Here is a 20,817-nt window from a genome sequence, read left to right as displayed (position 1 = left end):
CTTTGCTTCTCAACACTGGGTCTTTTGGTTATTGAGAACTCATTTGAATATCTTAATACATTTGACCCCTTTCTCCTGTGATCTTGAAAGTGAATTAAGTTTATTCATTCATGATGCCGGTAGCTAAATAAGCAATATAAACTTGGGTAGTTAAAAATCAGAGGCTGTGAGGTCCTGAAGAGGGTCCATCAGACTGGGTACATAGCTAAGTTTAAGGGTTATTAGAAATAGTAGGTCACAGACCGAGTTAATCACCAATGCCTTAGTAATGCCATTTGTAACAATATCTTCTGAATTTATGGAGGTCCTGAACTGGATGGTCTGCTGACAAAATGACAGCTTTATACAAGTGTCTGCTTAGAATTTGGATATTCAGAGCAGGGTTGATCACTGCATGGTGACAAAATACCCTCACGGTAACTCTTTAAATTGGACAACAGGTAGCTTAATTAATTGTGTTTTTATTCACAACTGCAGATCCATGTGAGACAAATAACAACAAAGAATGAATTGTATTCATGTACACAGCATTTAATTAGATGAATTCCTGCTGTATCTTAACAGATGATGTGTAGATATTACATTCAAGTCCAAGCGTTCTGTAAGCTGATACCTACTGACACAATCTCTCATCATAATTTACTACTATCATGGCAAATCTCAACACACAATTTATACAACCTGATGGGTCAGTGATCACAGACCGTATAATAAATTGTACCTCTGATATTCAGAAAAATAAATTTTTACACCATTTATACATTCTGAATACATATGCTACTTGGAAGGAAGTGCTTTTCAGCCTGCCTAACTTACCACACAAACCAACTTACAATGAATTTTAGAAAAACAGTTGCAACTGGGATTCCCTCATATTCCCAACAATTATGTGCTTTCTGATAAGTATAGGCAGACTTTCCAGGCATATATTTCTATGCCTAAAGGGTTACATTTAAAAAATATTAATTCAACTGTCTCTAAGATATGCAACACCGTATCTGGTAGCATTCAACCAATATCTAGCAATATTTAGCCAGTATCTGGTGACAAGCTACCAATATCTGGTGGCACTTAGCCAATAGCTAGTGACATTTGGCCAGTAACTGGTAGCACTGGCTGGTATCTGACACTCGGCCAGGATATGATGACACTGGCCAGTATCTGGTGGCACTTGACCAGTATCTAGCAACACTTGGCCGGTATCTGTGACACTCGGCCGGTAGCTGGTGATATTTGGCCAGTATCTGTGACACTTGGCCAGTAGTTGGTGATATTTGGCCAGTATCTGTGACACTCGGCCGGTAGCTGTTGATATTTGGCCAGTATCTGTGACACTCGGCCAGGATATGATGGGATTGGCAGGTATCTGGTGGCACTGTTTACCTGAGCTTATCTTACAAATGTACTTCAGAGAGTTTATTTCCAACCAAAACACATCTGAAATTTTAACCTTAAGCAGCACATCATATCAAGGCTTATTTTATATTCTAGTAGCCAGAAAATTTCTGAAAACTAACTCTAATCCTGTAGAGTTATGTGTAATTAATTCAGAGTGCTACCAGAACTTGGAGCATGCATATTAAAATTAAATGAATTTGATACAAATATAACACTTGGATATAATTTTTCCACATAATATTCAACATTCAAATCACATATTTCCATTCAAAGTGGATGTCCTGAGCACACTTCCATTGAGATAATTGCCTTCCAACGTACAAATTTATTTTAAAACTAATGTTGAAACACAAATATCAAAGTGTCTGTAACACATTAACAACATTCACATTCATAATTTAGAATTTCACTTCTAAAACGACACACTTATCAACATTCAACCATTTGTTTATGATACAAGATTAAAGAAATATGGAGTCTCAGACAAGAGACAGTGTCACTACAACTTCTTCAAAAAGGCCAATCCAAAAAACAAAGTGCTCTGGGCTATCTAATACCAAGAACTTGGCTATAGTAATATACCTATACCTCCGTCCGTTCTAATGCAAGTTTGTTTTTTTTAACTTTTTAGAATGATTCACTTTCTCCGATTTGGAGAGAAAGCACAATATGAAGGAATCTAAGATATTCAGAAATACCCAATATCCACTTATTCAAGGGTCTAAAGTCTATAAAGGGTCAGCCGAGTTGTGTCTTTAGTGTTGCAGTGAAGCTAAAAGCAGATATATATTTAAACCATAAACTAACCTAAAAATGTCACGCATACATAACTTCAGAATAAAGACAAAAAATATCGAAATAAACTGTTATACAGAATTTTTATATCACAGCTTCTTCATTCAGGAACTGATGCGATACCTTAAAGTGGATGACAAAACAGCAGTAAAAATTACAACAACATAGTGCGAGACAAGTACATCTCAACAAAACCAACTTCCCCAAAACAAGTCATTTGTGACAATATAACAAACTAAAGATCAGAATACAAGCTATCACCATGATCAGACATTCTGTCTTTTTCAGGATTTTGGGGATAAGCAGAAACAGAGAGCAGTTGTTTTTTTCTAAAAAAAAAATTAACATAAAGAAAATAACAGGAGGACTGAGAAATGGTAAGATGAAATTTACAAAATGAATCGCCTTGTATTTACATCTGAATACTGCAAACAATAAACAAACAGTATGTTATATTATAATATGTGCCAGTCCTAATATTTAATTAATTTTTTATAATAATGCAACCTTTTCTGCACTCATCAATTTCACTTTCAATCTTGCATTTTTCTACCAGAGAGTCAACAAAGTTGTAATACTAGGTAATGAACACTTATATTGAGAATTTGTTATTTTGATACCGTCAGTCAGAAATTATCTAGATCTGACAGTCAATACCCAGTGAAATTATTGCACCCATGTACATAAATATCAGAATACCAACTGTATCAAAACATTCTGACAAAGTTGAAATACTGTTGCATACAAGCTTTGACAATAATCTTCTCAGAAACTACTCTTTTATGATCTAAAAATAAACTTCATTGAAAGAACTTTCCAATAATTACGAAATAAAACAATAGTTCTCAGTAGAGCAGTTGATATTATGTCAAATCTTTGCTATCAAAAATGAAAAAATAAGATTATCTCAAGATTCAGTTCACTAAAATAAATTAAAAACTCAAAAGAATCCCAGAAATATCGAGATACTCTTTATATAAACCCTTCAGCTCTAGAAATTTATTTATTTTATCTATCAGAAAACTACTCAATGTTAATTATCATAGTAAGAGTTGAACACTTTTAATAAAACTACTACAATATTTTTTCCAATCTCAAAAAAGAATATTTTGTTGCATCAAATGACGTTTATTTCTTTGATACTCTAGTCAAATTGTCTGTGATTCTCACATTGGCTGGAGGGTAGTAAAAATCATGATCAGTCTTTTCCATCTATGTTTTGTTATGTAATTATTAAAAATAAGCAGTTCCAATGCACATTGTATCAAATTTTTGATACAGAGGCTAAGATGCAATTAACTGATAATAGAAGTTCACTGTGAATCCAGTGAGATTGTGTTGCTTCAGTCAAATATAGCCTCTTCTGTATAAACAGTCCCAGAGGGCAATATCACAGACTAGGAGGGGAAATTATAAGGAAAATGTTTGGACTCCGATATCATGATCATGAAAGGATGAAGACTATATAGAATATGCTGTTGGTGATTATTACAAGAGAATTAACAGTAATCTCTGGAGATTGAAATTTGTGGCGCTACTCCATGGCTGCTAGACCAGTGTACTCTGGATATCTTGTACAATACTAGAAATTAGGCTGCTGTCCGAACATTTCCCGTCCACTTTCAATTCACCATTATTCTAAAAAACAAAACAAAAGTAAATTTATAAATTGATATGTTCCTATTTTACAGCATATCCATCAACTGCAGATTATAAGTGAGAGTATAATGACTACCATAAAGTTTGCTGTTCAAGCTGAAATACAAATGTGCATTTTTTCACAATATTTTTCCAAAAAATAAGAAACACTGCTCACTGCTTATATAAAAATATTATTATGGTGACAAATTAAAAATTCTAAAATAAAATAAAACAAAAAAAAAAAAACCCAAACTTGTTTATCACATAAAAAAGCAAAAAAGAAAAGTTCTCACATTTTCTTTGCATGGAGTCATAAAAACAACAAATATAACATAACAAATATTTTCCTCCACATTAAAAACTGTACTACTCCACAAACTAATCATCTCTATTGAAATTTTTACTTTCTTCTCATTTCCATAGGAATTCAGCAGTTTTTCTGCATAATAAATGGAACAATAAATATTTCTTTGTAATTTTTTTTCAATATATTAAGTTATGACAAGTTTATTGCATGAAATTTTCAGAAATCGGGAAAAACAAATATTGTTTTGAATAAGACGTGAATTCTTCTCTTACGGTAAATAACCAGAGCACTTCTAGACAGGAATGGGACATATCAAAGTTTCAGGAAAAGATACTGGTGGCAATGATATGGGATCTCCTACTTCACAAAACAAACGGTATGACTGCATTTCCTGGACAACATTTATCACTGTTTAATGTGTGTTGACCATTTCAATACAAGACCGTAATGATGGTAGTTAGCAAATGGCACCACATGTGGTTATTTACCTTTTTGACTAGAAGACATACATGGTGGCCTTGTATTGATCGACTGTACAGAGAAGCACTACTGGATACTTGTTCTACGACTGAAACAGACAAATTTCAGACATTGTTTAAAAGATTGGCAGCAGTGTAGTGACAGGACAGTGTAAACAACATAGATAAATATTGACACTTCTTGAAATTAAGTTTTATTAGAAAAATTATTTCTGCAAGAAACCAATCCTTAGTTTCAGGAAAAAACATTTATGCTATAATCAACTATACATTTACTGAAAATCTAAAGAAAACTCCAATACACCTTGCCTGCTGTTCAGTTTAAATATTTGTCCCATTGAACAACTCGTACTTGTAGGTACTAAGGTATACACTGCAAGAACTTCCGATCATTCTAGTTCTTATTCTTAAGCACACAACACAATTTAAACCATCAACAATATAAAATTTTATAAATTTATTAATGAATGCTCTGACAGGTACATAATCAAAATTCACTTATAATTTTTAAAACCAACCTGTAAAATGTTGATAAAAGCAGATTTTGGCTAATATATGATGAAACTGTGTGTCTGAAGGTGTTACAGAGAGAGAAGATTTGGCATTTAAATCTCCACTTGATAAAAGTGAAGCAAAATCATCTCTGAAAAAAAAGGAGACAGTTTAGGAGTCTCATCTTAAACCTGGTGAACAACATCTGGGTCTTATACATATAGATTTAACATTGGTGAGTTCTGACCTGATTCATGAGCTTTGTTATCAAACCTTTTGTGTTTATTTGATGCTAATTCTCGATACCATCAATACACCTGATACTGACTTCCTCCATAGAACTTTACTAAAAATATTTTTGAAGTAATATGCTTATACTAAATATGAACAATATATAATGACCAGAGGTATTTTTCTTAAAGTTCACAAAACATTTAACATCTGTTGAAGTGGACATAACTGTTTCTTTCAGTTTCTAGAATATACATATTGAATTTCAATACCAAACATTAGTTCCTTTGCATAGACACACTTATTCTTTCCTCCATTTTTCACAACATGATTTGTGTCAGAATACCTACCCACTACAAGGTACATTGGTCAGAAAAGCACAACATGGTAACTCTACTTTGAAATCCACTTTATCATGGGTAGAACCATCATCAGTCTGAAAAAAAATTCAACGGTGCATCAAATAGTTTTCATTACAGATATGAAACTGTCAAGAATATCAGGGAAAATCTACTTTGGACAAGTCTTTCCACAGTCTTAATAGATCATAACTCACACATTTCCAAACAAATGGCAGAGACAACTTGCATGTACTCTAAAAGGGTTAATGATGCTTATATTTGACCTGTGACTTTTTTGTTGAAAGTACAAACAGTGTGTTTAACAAGGAAATCTTGATTACTTCCAAAAAGTTTGACAATCCTGAACATGGTCAGATGTCATTCTGAACCGCCAGCCCCTCGTCCTTCTGGTTGGAAGATTTTTCAATCAAGAGAAAATCTTATAAATTTCTATACTTTTCTCATATAATATTCATGAATGTAGGTGCCATGGTCAGCATCTTGCATTGGAAATAAACAAGTATTCAAATCATTTTCATCACAAGTCTGGCTCTGGTATATTATACCTTTGCCTGTCCGGCCAAATATGCCATATGTCCTAATTTGTATATTATTTAAAACATGGACCATGATGTTGCATTCCAATATTACCGTCAATTACTACCTACCTACCAAGGGATAATTAAGTAGGTAAATTTTACCTTAAGTATATAGGTAAGTGTTCCTTTCAGTTTCTGCGGTACGTTGATACTTTGTACAGTGAAGGCAAACTGGCCCTCATTCTGGGACTTAGGTAGGAGAACGAAGGGGACTTTGACCGCATCGTGATGACTGCTTCCCATCTAAAAACAATTTAATATACATCAGGATACCTACCACAAAATTCTACTTACTATTAGAATCATTGATTTTTTATGGGGTTTTAATTATTATTTATTCTGAAGGTAATCTTAATCCATGATTTCATACATCCATGAACTAGCAAACTGATGAAAGTTTTCACATGAATATAAAGTATCAGGTGATTTCAATCTATGGTTCCTAATCATCTGTCATATTCAAATACAGTGGTTTATGAGCAGTAACTCATATCATATCAATAGGAATTTTTTTTTGTAAATGCTTTGTTTTAAAAACATTCACATTAAATTTAGTGCTAAGTATTACATGATATGAGGGTGGGGTTGGAGGAGGAAACAACATCTAGATAGGGCATATTTACTTACAGCTCTAATTAATTCAGTGTTAAGTCTTACATAATGTGAGGGTGGGGTCGGGGGAGGATACAACATCTAGATAGAGCATATCAACTTACAGCTCTCATTAATTCAGTGTTAAGTCTTACATAATGTGAGGGTGGGGTTGGGGGAGGAAACAACTTCTAGCTAGAGGATATCAACTTACAGCTCTCATTAATTCAGTGTTAAGTCTTACATAATGTGAGGGTGGGGTGGGGGGAGGAAACAACTTCTAGCTAGAGGATATCAACTTACAGTTCTTATTAATTTAATGTTAAGCAGAACATAATGTGAGGGTGGGGTTGGGGGAGGAAACAACAGCTAGATAGAGCATATCAACTTACAGCTCTCATTAATTCTGTGTTAAGTCTTACATAATGTGAGTGTGGGGTCGGGGGAGGAAACAACTTCGAGCTAGAGGATATCAACTTACAGCTCTCATTAATTCTGTGTTAAGTCTTACATAATGTGAGGGTGGGGTTGGGGGAGGAAACAACATCTAGATAGGGCATATTTACTTACAGCTCTAATTAATTCAGTGTTAAGTCTTACATAATGTGAGGGTGGGGTCGGGGGAGGATACAACATCTAGATAGAGCATATCAACTTACAGCTCTCATTAATTCAGTGTTAAGTCTTACATAATGTGAGGGTGGGGTTGGGGGAGGAAACAACTTCTAGCTAGAGGATATCAACTTACAGCTCTCATTAATTCAGTGTTAAGTCTTACATAATGTGAGGGTGGGGTCGGGGGAGGATACAACATCTAGATAGAGCATATCAACTTACAGCTCTCATTAATTCAGTGTTAAGTCTTACATAATGTGAGGGTGGGGTCGGGGGAGGATACAACATCTAGATAGAGCATATCAACTTACAGCTCTCATTAATTCAGTGTTAAGTCTTACATAATGTGAGGGTGGGGTCGGGGGAGGATACAACATCTAGATAGAGCATATCAACTTACAGCTCTCATTAATTCAGTGTTAAGTCTTACATAATGTGAGGGTGGGGTCGGGGGAGGATACAACATCTAGATAGAGCATATCAACTTACAGCTCTCATTAATTCAGTGTTAAGTCTTACATAATGTGAGGGTGGGGTTGGGGGAGGAAACAACTTCTAGCTAGAGGATATCAACTTACAGCTCTCATTAATTCTGTGTTAAGTCTTACATAATGTGAGGGTGGGGTTGGGGGAGGAAACAACTTCTAGATAGAGGATATCAACTTACAGCTCTCATTAATTCAGTGTTAAGTCTTACATAATGTGAGGGTGGGGTCAGGGGAGGAAACAACTTCTAGCTAGAGGATATCAACTTACAGTTCTTATTAATTTAATGTTAAGCAGAACATAATGTGAGGGTGGGGTTGGGGGAGGAAACAACAGCTAGATAGAGCATATCAACTTACAGCTCTCATTAATTCTGTGTTAAGTCTTACATAATGTGAGAGTGGGGTCGGGGGAGGAAACAACTTCGAGCTAGAGGATATCAACTTACCGCTCTAATTAATTTAGTGTTAAGTGTGTCCATGACATTAAACTCGAGGTCTTTGAGTTGGTTATCTGTAAGGTTCACAAACACAACCGATATGACCACTTGGTCTGTCCGCGTGGGGTTCACTCTTGTCTCGTACGTCTGTAGAAAACACCAGACAATGCAAATTTCATATTCAAATCAGTTAACTGACAGCTAGATCCATCATAGCAAAAGTTTCAGAACATTGACCTGGAGTTGACAAATTTTTTAGACTGCCATGATGCATTGCTATCATTTATCACATTAATAAATGTTAAATGGAACTATGAGTACACAACTGTTTAATATAAAGAGTATGATTGACTGTTTTTCTCCCAATATTACTCATCATTTTAACTGAATGATTTTCAGCAAGTTTTCATTCCGCCAAAACTTACCATTTGTACTGTCCCATTTTCAGCCAAATGTTTGTACCCCGACATTGGCTGGAAATCATGAAATGTATTAGTCATAAAATTTATATATACAAATATTTCTATTTGATCTTATTTGAATAATGGGGAGAAAAGCAAATTTTTCTGTGTTAAATAAATCTAGGAATAATTAAAATTAAAAAAAAAAAATTAGAAAGGATGACCCAAGGGCTTGTATCTCTGACTTGCTCTGCAGCATCTGAATGGAAATGGTTATAAGAAGAATTCCAGTGAAGTTTGCGTCATCCCAAACATCATGTCCCTTATTTACAGTATATTATGATGAAAATATGATTAATACATAAGAAAGTTGTTAAAATTGTTTGAAGATTTAACCCACTTAATCCCTGTGGCCTTGCAAGTAGGTCAAGGTCATTCATTTGAACAAACTTGGTAACTCTACATTCCAGTGAGACACTGGTAAAAAAACCTACTGGCATTTTATTGTTCAGTGGTGTTTCTGCCTCTCCAGGGGGTAACTGTTCTTTTGAAGGAGTAGTTATTCCGTCTGCCTCTTCATACTCAGCTCGCAGTCTCTTCTTTTTGTCTTTTTTATCTTTCTTGTCCTTCTTAGCCTTCTTTTCTTTCTTTTTCTTTATCTTCTAAATAAGATATTGTACCACACATCATATATTGTTAATTAACTGATTAGTTTGTAGAGTCTGAGAGTTTCTAAATAACAGAGTGAATCAATTAGTATCAAACTGTGGGGATGAATGAGGTGATAAGTCTTCCAGACTACACACAAAGTAAGGCTTTCTTCAAAATGTTCCTGGTTCACATACAGGATTTTGATCTACCTGCAAATTATACATATCTTCTAATAGACCAGCAAATCATATTTCAAGTAAGCTAGTTTCAGTGTATAGAAAATCTCGCTAAGCAACCAAATTTTTTCCCCAAGTTACATAGACATTACATCAAAAGGTTTATTATAATTCTCAATATTCCTTATTTCACTGCAAAATGACTAGGTTCCATATATCCTGGGCAGGTCCAAGTCCAGAGATTGATAATCTGTACTACACAAAACATCACCCACCTTTTTATCTCCGTCTTCATCGCTGGAGCCTACAGCATCTACATCCATGTTTTCTACCACAACTGTTGGGTTTGTAGGTGATGGAGTAGCTCCGTTACTCGATAGCCAAAAGTCTATGTCATCTTCCTATAGAATCACAAACGTAATGGCTAATTATCAGAAATCTATGTCATCAAATCACCTTTATTGGAGACTAACGTATCTTACATACAGACAAACAAAAGGATTTTAGTTATAATAGCAATGTGTATGTAAAATCAATTAAAACATCCGCCCTTATATGGCTACCCACCTTCCCTGATTGGACATTGTTTTCTGGCGGTGTGTCCACTGTGGTTGGGCCATTGGTGACCACCTCCACTTCAGGCCCACTTTGTGTGTCTGTCTCCAGCAACAAATTAGATACTGAGTCTGTGGCTTCAGACCGCTTTTTATCACGCTTCTTGCCTTTCTGTTAAATAGCAAAATTGTTTTTAAAATAATTCTACATCTGAAACTATAGATACATGTTTAATTTGACACAATGATAATTTTTCTAAAGTGACAGATTGTTAGTCAAAACCTAGTTCCCTAGGAAGGAATTGTTTACCCATCATCAACATCAATCAATACCCCCACAACAACCTATCTTTGTCACTAGAGTAAGAAGTGGTTCTCAAGGTCAAAGAATTGAAAAAAAAAATTATTTCAATAATAATGATAATTCCAATACCGATTTTAACAATTCTTTTTAACAGGACTGACGTGATACAAACAAATACTACTATTTCATAAAAAATTATCTTTATTAACCTGTGATCGAGGCCTTTGATGAGCAAGTTACCCTTTACTGACCTGTGACCGAGGCCTCTGATCAGTGAGTTACTCTTTATGGACTTGTGATTGAGGCCTCTGATGAGCGAGTTACCCTTTACTGACTTGTGACTGAGGCCTCTGATCAGTGAGTTACTTTTTATTAACGTGTGATTGAGGCCTCTGATCACTGAGTTACTTTTTATTAACCTGTGATTGATGCCTCTGATCACTGAGTTACTTTTTATTAACCTGTGATTGACGCCTCTGATCACTGAGTTACTCTTTCTTGACCTGTGACTGAGGCCTCTGATCACTAAGTTACTCTTTCTTGACCTGTGACTGAGGCCTCTGATCAGTGAGTTACTTTTTATAAACCTGTGATTGAGGCCTCTGATCACTGAGTTACTTTTTATTAACCTGTGATTGACGCCTCTGATCACTGAGTTACTCTTTCTTGACCTGTGATTGAGGCCTCTGATCAGTGAGTTACTTTTTATAAACCTGTGATTGAGGCCTCTGATCACTGAGTTACTTTTTATTAACCTGTGATTGACGCCTCTGATCACTGAGTTACTCTTTCTTGACCTGTGATTGAGGCCTCTGATCAGTGAGTTACTTTTTATTAACGTGTGATTGAGGCCTCTGATCACTGAGTTACTCTTTCTTGACCTGTGACTGAGGCCTCTGATCAGTGAGTTACTTTTTATAAACCTGTGATTGAGGCCTCTGATTACTGAGTTACTTTTTATCAACCTGTGATTGAGGCCTCTGATCAGTGAGTTACTCTTTCTTGACCTGTGATTGAGGCCTCTGATCAGTGAGTTACTTTTTATTAACGTGTGATTGAGGCCTCTGATCAGTGAGTTACTTTTTATAAACCTGTGATTGAGGCCTCTGATTACTGAGTTACTTTTTATAAACCTGTGATTGACGCCTCTGATCAGTGAGTTACTCTTTCTTGACCTGTGATTGACGCCTCTGATCAGCGAGTTACTCTTTCTTGACCTGTGATTGAGGCCTCTGATCAGTGAGTTACTTTTTATAAACCTGTGATTGAGGCCTCTGATCACTGAGTTACTTTTTATTAACCTGTGATTGAGGCCTCTGATCACTGAGTTACTCTTTCTTGACCTGTGATTGAGGCCTCTGATCAGTGAGTTACTCTTTCTTGACCTGTGATTGACGCCTCTGATCAGCGAGTTACTCTTTCTTGACCTGCGATTGAGGCCTCTGATCACTGAGTTACTCTTTCTTGACCTGTGATTGAGGCCTCTGATAAGTGAGTTACTCTTTCTTGACCTGTGATTGACGCCTCTGATCAGCGAGTTACTCTTTCTTGACCTGCGATTGAGGCCTCTGATCACTGAGTTACTTTTTATAAACCTGTGATTGAGGCCTCTGATCACTGAGTTACTTTTTATTAACCTGTGATTGAGGCCTCTGATCACTGAGTTACTCTTTCTTGACCTGTGATTGAGGCCTCTGATCAGTGAGTTACTCTTTCTTGACCTGTGATTGACGCCTCTGATCAGCGAGTTACTCTTTCTTGACCTGCGATTGAGGCCTCTGATCACTGAGTTACTCTTTCTTGACCTGTGATTGAGGCCTCTGATCAGTGAGTTACTCTTTCTTGACCTGTGATTGACGCCTCTGATCAGCGAGTTACTCTTTCTTGACCTGCGACTGAGGCCTCTGATGTAGAAGTTACCTTTTCTTTTCCTTCCTTTCGATGCTTTTTCTTATCCTCCTTGTCTTTGTCCTTAGCCTTTCTGTGTTTACGCCGTGGTTGCTCTTCCACCTCGTCGTCTATATTGTTGGGTGATCCCAGAACAATATGGTGTTGTCGCACTGGAATCACCTCATCATCCCGTAAGGGCCTGGAAAAGAGAATGGACCCATTACTACCCTACAACAATAATGTAATTATGGTACTAGAAAAAATATCATACTGCAGTAAACAAACCATTGTTACATCGGGTAGAGGATATGGATCGTATAACATTAACCATGTAATTGTTCTGGTAAGCAGAGAATTGAGCCCCATTACCTTGTACAGCGGTAAAGCTTTCATTACCCAAAAGGGGCCAAGGGCAAAGATTAGGGATCCCTTTTTATACAGCATTAATCAAGGCATCCTTATGTAAAAGATCTCAGGGCAGAAAATCTCTCTTTATCATATAACAGGAGATAATTATGTTATCATTCTGTAGAAAAGATGTAATTGTCACATAGCAAATAAGGTATACAATTCTGAAAACTTCACATCCTTAAAGTTTTGATCCTCTTCAACCAAACATCATTCCAATCCAGTTTGGTCAAAACTGATTCACGGGTTATCATAAAGAAGTTGAAAATGTAAAATCTACTGATACCCACTGATAGGGAGGGCGAAGGTATCGATTGGTTGCATAATCCAAGATTCAATTTTACCTGAATACTTCTGCCGATGATAAAACTTACTCATCCAAGTTGATGTCGAGTTTTCTGTACAGTTCATTTGAGTTCTTGTTATCCTCATTGTCAGATACACTGGCACCCTGAGAAATAGAAATAAACCATATAACACATAACCTTGGTATAAGGGACTTATCAAGAGGAGGAAGGTCAGAGGTCATTGTACCTTCCAGGGTAAGTGAGAAATGGAAAAGGAAGAACAGTGATATGGAAATATACATATTTCCACATGTTCTATGTTTACAAAGAATGAATTATATTTTGAATATTTTTCACAGTGGTAATACTATTACCAAATTACAATAAAAAAAACCCCAGTTTTATCCCAAACTCTGTCTTGGAAGTTACAAAATTTCATCTAAATCAGACGCAATGTTTCATAGAAGTCTGACAAATAGTCTGTGATTGTTGTCAAAAATATGTTTTGCATCCAGTGACCTCCTATGATCTTGGTTGTCTGCTCTGTTGGAGCAACCATTAAGTAAATGTTCTTGTCCTCACAACAAGCTAATAATAATAATTTTTTATCCAAATCTTACAAAACACTTCAAAGGGGGAGGTCAAAAATCGTTTAGCACCCAGTTATTTCTAAAACAGATTCTGATCCTAAACACAGACTGATGAATATCAACATTAATTTATCAACTCTGTGTCAGCAGAAATCAGTCAGTTGCCAGATTGATCAAAACCACTTTCAGCAAATGTTTTGGAGACAGATTAAGATCTAAACATTCTCTGTGATATCTTCTGGTCAAGCTGACACAATAAAACCCAATCCTACCTCAGGAAGATCCACCACAGTACTGACTTGATGTGTAGTGGGAATATCATCGTCAGAGTCCTCGTCTTCACGGCCCTTCTTACGTTTGTGTTTTCCTTTCCGTCCCTTCTTCCCCCTCTCCTTCTCTTTTTTGGACAAGTTCATGTATTGGTCTGAGGAAGACAAGCCTATTAAATAAGAGGATTGTTTATCAAACCCTGTGTTTGAATTCCAACCACCACTGATCCCCAGACACACAGAATTCCCACCACCTACTGATCCCCAGATACACAGAATTCCCACCACCTACTGATCCCCAGATACACAGAATTCTCACCACCACTGATCCCCAGATACACAGAATTCTCACCACCTACTGATCACCAACACACAGAATTCGCACCACCTACTGACCATCCTATACACAGAATTCCCACCATCTACTGACCATCCTATACACAGAATTCCCACCACCTACTGACCATCCTTTACACAGAATTCCCACCACCTACTGACCATCCTATACACAGAATTCCCACCACCTACTGACCATCCTATACACAGAATTCCCACCACCTACTGACCATCTTATACACAGAATTCCCACCACCTACTGACCATCCTATACACAAAATTCCCATCACCTACTGATCCCAAGACACACAGAATTCCCACCACCTACTGATCCCCAGACACAGAATTCCCACCACCTACTGATCCCCAGACACACAGAATTCCCACCACCTACTGATCCCCAGATACACAGAATTCTCACCACCTACTAATCACCGACACACAGAATTCGCACCACCTACTGACCATCCTATACACAGAATTCCCACCACCTACTGACCATCCTTTACACAGAATTCCCACCACCTACTGACCATCCTATACACAGAATTCCCACCACCTACTGACCATCCTATACACAGAATTCCCACCACCTACTGACCATCCTATACACAGAATTCCCACCACCTACTGACCATCCTATACACAGAATTCCCACCACCTACTGACCATCCTATACACAGAATTCCCACCACCTACTGACCATCCTATACACAGAATTCCCACCACCTACTGACCATCCTATACACAGAATTCCCACCACCTACTGACCATCCTATACACAGAATTCCCACCACCTACTGACCATCCTATACACAGAATTCCCACCACCTACTGACCATCCTATACACAAAATTCCCATCACCTACTGATCCCAAGACACACAGAATTCCCACCACCTACTGACCATCCTATACACAGAATTCCCACCATCATCTGACCCACATACACAGATTCCCACCTCCTACTGACCCACATACACAGATTCCCACCATCTACTGACTCATTAACAAACAAAATTCCCATGAACTACTGATTCCTATACACACAAGTTCCAATGGCCCACAGACCTTACACACATTATTCCCACTACTCATCCACTTACACACACAGCTTCACCAGTCAATCCACTACATGTACCAGAAATAAACACAGATACCCACCCACCTACTGTCCAACTTACACAGCTTCACAAGTCAATCCACTACATGTACCAGAAATAAACACAGATACCCACCCACCTACTGTCCAACTTACACACACAGCTTCACCAGTCAATCCACTACATGTACCAGAAATAAACACAGATACCCACCCACCTACTGTCCAACTTACACAGCTTCACAAGTCAATCCACTACATGTACCAGAGATAAACACAGATACCCACCCACCTACTGTCCAACTAAGACAAAGATATGAACGTTCAAACCTACATATATGAAGAAGGTAATGAGCTGTTAGGAAGGACCCAAGTGAGAGAGGTGTTGGTAAGCAGAAGATAAATGCCAGATAAGTTTACCTGGTACATGGAGGGGAACAGATATATCTATATGGGCTACAGGAATGTCATCCACCTTCGTAAGGTCATTACTTCTTTTTCTCTGAAACAGACACATATATAGCAAATACTCAGTAAAATCTTACTGTCTAACTAATAATGATGAGGGTCTACTATATCTACTGCACAAAGAAAATAACATTTCATGACTTCCACAAAAAATCGTATAAAAAAATTGATCCATTGAAAAGAACTGATCTCTGACAAGTAACCCATACTAAATACATACTTTGATGTGAGTTCATTTTCTATCAAGGTCTATTGAGATTCACACAAATCTCACACCAAAGTGAGTACATAACTGGTTACCCTAAAATATGACATATTCTGATAAAGCCATATTTGTACTGAATTTATCAACAAGCTAAATAAATTTCACATCCCATTTCATTCATTTCTGAAGTTAATAAAGTGATGGCTTGAAAATCACTGAGTAAAAATCTCACCATTGATTTATCATCTGCCTTGAGATAATGAGGATTGTGCATCTGGTCAATCTTCCGTTGTGATCGTCGCTGATGAAAACAGAGAAACAACGGATGAATCAAAATGTAAGCAGTTTCAGCTACAAAATCAATATAGAGGTAGTTTTCATTAACAAAGGAAACCAGTCTTTCCTTTCTACAATGATAAAAAAATTATATACAGTAACACTTCCTCAGCCTTCAATACTTTGGTACAATATTGACAGGGAAAACAAGTGTCTAAACAGCAGTGAAATCCACTTTAAATTAGGTCCCAACCTACATAGATATATAGAGTGTTCTGCCTACTGTATGTTGTATCAATATGTCATCAGCGAGACAGAATGGCAATCTATCAGATTGTCAGATAAAGAATGAATGATTACACTCAATTATTACAGTGTTACAACCCTCCAGCTGTTGAATCCATATTTAATGTTAATACCTTTTCCAATTCTTCTTCTGTAGGTTCATACACTGGCTTGGCTTCCTCTGTCTGATAGAATGGTCTACAAAACAAGACGCTTTACATTAATGTTATCATGATAACATCTGAAATATATATACTCGAGGAGATTAAGATGAAAGGTTATTGTTGTTACTATATAGTTACATAAAATTACTGTAGATATTTTAAATTCTGTCAAGTGGTTCTGTTCAAAAATAAAGTGTAAATAAAAAACTCCTTACGGAGTGGGAGAGAACCAACATCCCGGTTGTCTTCAGTACTCGATCAGATCACGAAGGAATCACAATATAAAGTGTGTAAATTTGCACAAATCATTACTAATATGTATTATTTGTCTAAATGCTAGGTTCATCAACCAATTTTGAGGCGAGGTCTCTGAGGTGACTGGTGGCTACCTCAATGAACAACATACAGGAGGCTCATAACATACAATTAGACTAAAATGTCTTGCCAATGACACAGCCATGCCAGCACAAACTCGGTTTACTGAGGAAAAACAACCAGCAACAGGTAGGACACTTCGAACCACAGTTATGTTAGCCAATGCTGTGACTGACTTGAGCTACTGTGCCCCCACTCCCCCATCTATATATATATATATATGGATACCAATGCTACAAAATGCTTTGCTGTTTACCACTAAAGCTGGAGAAGTCTGATGATATCTTATCCACACGGACTTAGCACAATCAGGACAATTGTGAAATATTACCCTCCATAAGATTAACTACTGTCAAATATTTATTTTCACTGGGAATTTTTATTGATTTTGCGAGTTTTCTCAATCCACAAATTATAATGTCCATGAACTGTATAGCTGTACACTGAGCTATATTTATACACCTAATTAAGTGACAAAGAAAAAGTTGTTTCTTTAAAAACCATAAAAATTAAGCCCCACCAAAAAGTAAGATTTTACAGTATACAGTCCTTCCCTCATTTATTTCTCCTACAAATAAATAGATTAAGATTGACAAATATGTCAACATAAACAGCTGACATACTGAGCAACTCCTACCTGTGTTCTTCACGGCCGAGGCTGAAGATGGACACTCCACCCACTTCCTCATCGGAGCTGTCTGAGGGAGGCTCATTTATCCATTTATCAAGGTCGAGTCTGTAAAAATTATTACAATCTAGGTCAAGTTTGAATAAAGAAATACTGTAAATGAATTTTTAGATGTTCGATTATAACCTTACAAAATTGACCTTATGACCTGAAGGTTAGATTATGTACAAGAAAATGCTCTTTTAATGTCTAATTTGGTTTTATTTCATTCAGAATACAGTAACCTTACAAAGCACTGGTGCCAGTGGCTCAGTTGGGTAGCAGGAAACCAGCATATATTTTATTTAAGCATGAGTTGTGTTTACACTTGATGTGTTGACAGAGACACCTCATGATGAATGAGAGTGTTAATATCACACAGTGAACATGGCCACATACTCACCCTTCCGGTACCGGCACCTTGCGCTGAGCCTTAGGTGCTACTGGGTTGAGATCACCAGCAAACAGGGCAGCCACTTCCTCTCCCACCTTAGCACCCTTGTCCATCAACTTGAGCACATACTTCACCAGCTGCAGCACACAGCATGCCTGTACAGGGATAAACAAATGGTGTAAAATCTTCACAAAGTACTACAAACCACATTGATTTTGGTCAGAAGTAGTTTGGATAAATTAGTCATAAACCTGAAATCAGCTACTTTCAATTATATCATTTTTGAATAGATGTTTTGTGGAACCTTCTAGTCTGGTCAGAAATCTGTACCCAACATCATTTAATCTCCAGGTAAATGTAACAAACTTTATTGAACCTGGTAATAAGAGATCTGATCCCTTTACTGGAATGTGTACCACTCTTTACTGGAATGTGTACCACCCTTTATTGGAATGTGTACCACTTTACTGGAATGTGTACCACTCTTTACTGGAATGTGTACCACCCTTTATTAGAATGTGTACCACCCTTTACTGGAATGTGTACCACCCTTTACTGGAATGTGTACCACTTTACTAGAATGTGTACCACCCTTTACTGGAATGTGTACCACTCTTTACTGGAATGTGTACCACTCTTTACTGGATTGTGTACCACTCTTTACTGAACCTCAAGTTAAGAAATCTCTACCAATCCTTCACTGAAACTCTGAGCTTGGGCTCGGTAGTAATACTTTGCTGAACCTCAAGTTCTGTCCTTACTCCTTCTTGGACCCCAAGATCCCAGTTATGTATCCAATCTTTACAAAGACTTCCTATCAGAGTTCTATTCTAAGCCTGTCCTGTGCTTTCCAAGTGGAAGCTGTATATCTATCCGTTCAGCATTTCTAGTTCTGAAATCAGTATGTATGTACCCTTTCCTGAAAGTCTAAGTCAATGCTATGTGTGTCTCCCAGACTTAACAAGTTAGAACTCTATCCTTACCCTTTCCTGGACTTCAAGGTCAGAGCTCTGCACAAACATAGGAAGTTTCTCCACCATGAGCTGTCCCATTTCACGCATAAGTTCCTGATTGTCTTCCTGTTCAGCAGCAAGCAGAACATTGGCAAACAACTTGATGATGTTCTGTACATACACACTCTGAATATGGCCAGGCAGGGCGGTGATCTTTGGTTTCAGCATGGCCTCCAGAGTTACCCGTGGGTCCTTAAGGTGGCTACCAAAGTACAAACCAGTAAACTATCTGAAGGCAGGCTAATTTTCATGGTGTTAAGTTTCAATTTTCACAATTCTATGAATCTGTGAGTCCATCAGAACAATGAACATTTCTAATGAAATGACAATCTGCATTAAAAAATACCTATAAAGTTCACTCTATAAATTTGTATCTCAAAACTCACTCTATAAATTTGTATCTCAAAACTCACTCTACAAAGTTGTATCTCAAAACTCACTCTACAAAGTTGTAATTCAAAAGTAACCTCAAAACTCCCATTTACCCAGTTAAAAACTAAATGTATGTAAAGTTTCCTTTAAGGGATTTGGGATCTTTCAGGAAAATGAATAATGTTTATAAATATCTGTTGGAATATGACTTTTCTTCAGCATGGATACAGCCAAATCAAGTAAGTCCAATCTCTATGAATGGCAATGATAACCTATTCGATAGAAAGTCATAGAAGAGCACTATGTTATTAGTCTTATATACTTACTCGGAGAATTCGCCACATATCCAGGCTGCAGCATATAAAACCTCACAAATACCATTCCTCTGGGAGTTGTTGGCCAATAAATGGGAGTTCTCTAATAAAACAGCCTAAAAATACAAAATTATGAAATATCTTTTATTAATTTACTGTCAATGTTTAGGTCACCTGCAAGTAATAATTATTTTAAATTTATGAATTTAAGCAAACAAAATACAGTGAAAGACAATCAGAAAACAGATTGTAATCTGTAACAAGGCTACCTTTCCAAATACATTTATTTGTATTTATTACATATCAATGCCCTCATACTTACCATCTGGGACACTGCAAATGGACGAATTGCTTGTACACGAATAGCTACATCCAACATCTGTGATGCTATCAGTCGACCGTGACGAGTACCTTCCATGCGTGTCAGTTCCACAAGTACACTAACATACCTAAATAAAACAATCAAAACATTTTAAAACTTAACAAATCATTCTAACTTCAAGAGAAGACCTATATCACATTGTCTGGCTTAGAACTTACTTTCCTCTTTTTTAACAACAATCTTTTAAACAAAGGCTGTGACCTCATCTTTCCCCCAAACTTTGTGATAAATCTTGAAGTTGTGAATGCATTTTCATACCATTTGGCCTAACAATGAGAAACAAACTTTATATTTAATCATACAAAGTTAACATTTACCACTCAAAGTTGGTGATGTACTGGTAGTTCGATTGGCTGGAGATCTCGATGATCTTAGCGAGTAGTTCATCCCTGTAATGCGTGCCCTCAGCCTTGTCCATGTGGATCATCAACTTCTTTGCAATCTCCATCAAATTCTTCTTGGACACCTACAATAAAGCCATTGAGTGTTAGCGTGTTCTACTATTATTTATACGACAGATC

General features: G+C 36.9%; 1 protein-coding gene across 4 annotated transcripts in view; it reads right to left on the bottom strand.

The window, feature by feature from the left end:
• Positions 1-510: 510 nt before the first annotated feature.
• Positions 511-20,817, bottom strand: part of LOC132556305 (AP-3 complex subunit delta-1-like) — a 49,473-nt gene continuing 29,166 nt past the window's right edge. For 3 of the 4 annotated variants that reach the window (XM_060220691.1, XM_060220699.1, XM_060220713.1), the window contains 22 exons: positions 20,614-20,762; positions 20,237-20,363; positions 19,927-20,030; positions 19,199-19,430; positions 18,225-18,370; positions 17,792-17,890; positions 16,750-16,813; positions 16,287-16,355; positions 15,802-15,883; positions 13,948-14,114; positions 13,173-13,249; positions 12,421-12,589; positions 10,210-10,368; positions 9,918-10,043; positions 9,310-9,477; positions 8,840-8,887; positions 8,424-8,561; positions 6,386-6,526; positions 5,694-5,779; positions 5,139-5,263; positions 4,630-4,709; positions 511-3,831 (listed from right to left, as the gene is read on the bottom strand). In XM_060220691.1, the coding sequence (XP_060076674.1) occupies positions 3,742-3,831; positions 4,630-4,709; positions 5,139-5,263; positions 5,694-5,779; positions 6,386-6,526; positions 8,424-8,561; positions 8,840-8,887; positions 9,310-9,477; positions 9,918-10,043; positions 10,210-10,368; positions 12,421-12,589; positions 13,173-13,249; positions 13,948-14,114; positions 15,802-15,883; positions 16,287-16,355; positions 16,750-16,813; positions 17,792-17,890; positions 18,225-18,370; positions 19,199-19,430; positions 19,927-20,030; positions 20,237-20,363; positions 20,614-20,762 (2,646 nt within the window). In that variant the 3' untranslated portion in view covers positions 511-3,741. The remainder of the gene's footprint in view (positions 3,832-4,629; positions 4,710-5,138; positions 5,264-5,693; positions 5,780-6,385; positions 6,527-8,423; positions 8,562-8,839; positions 8,888-9,309; positions 9,478-9,917; positions 10,044-10,209; positions 10,369-12,420; positions 12,590-13,172; positions 13,250-13,947; positions 14,115-15,801; positions 15,884-16,286; positions 16,356-16,749; positions 16,814-17,791; positions 17,891-18,224; positions 18,371-19,198; positions 19,431-19,926; positions 20,031-20,236; positions 20,364-20,613; positions 20,763-20,817) is intronic. The other variant, XM_060220706.1, reaches the window with a different exon arrangement.

This window comes from Ylistrum balloti, unplaced genomic scaffold (genome assembly GCF_031769215.1).
Source record: "Ylistrum balloti isolate Yb309-2 unplaced genomic scaffold, AGI_CSIRO_Ybal_v1 Utg369650, whole genome shotgun sequence".
In the NCBI taxonomy this organism is placed as follows: domain Eukaryota; kingdom Metazoa; phylum Mollusca; class Bivalvia; order Pectinida; family Pectinidae; genus Ylistrum; species Ylistrum balloti.
Note: the sequence above shows the minus strand (reverse complement) of the source record. Positions and strands in the feature narration are given on the sequence as shown.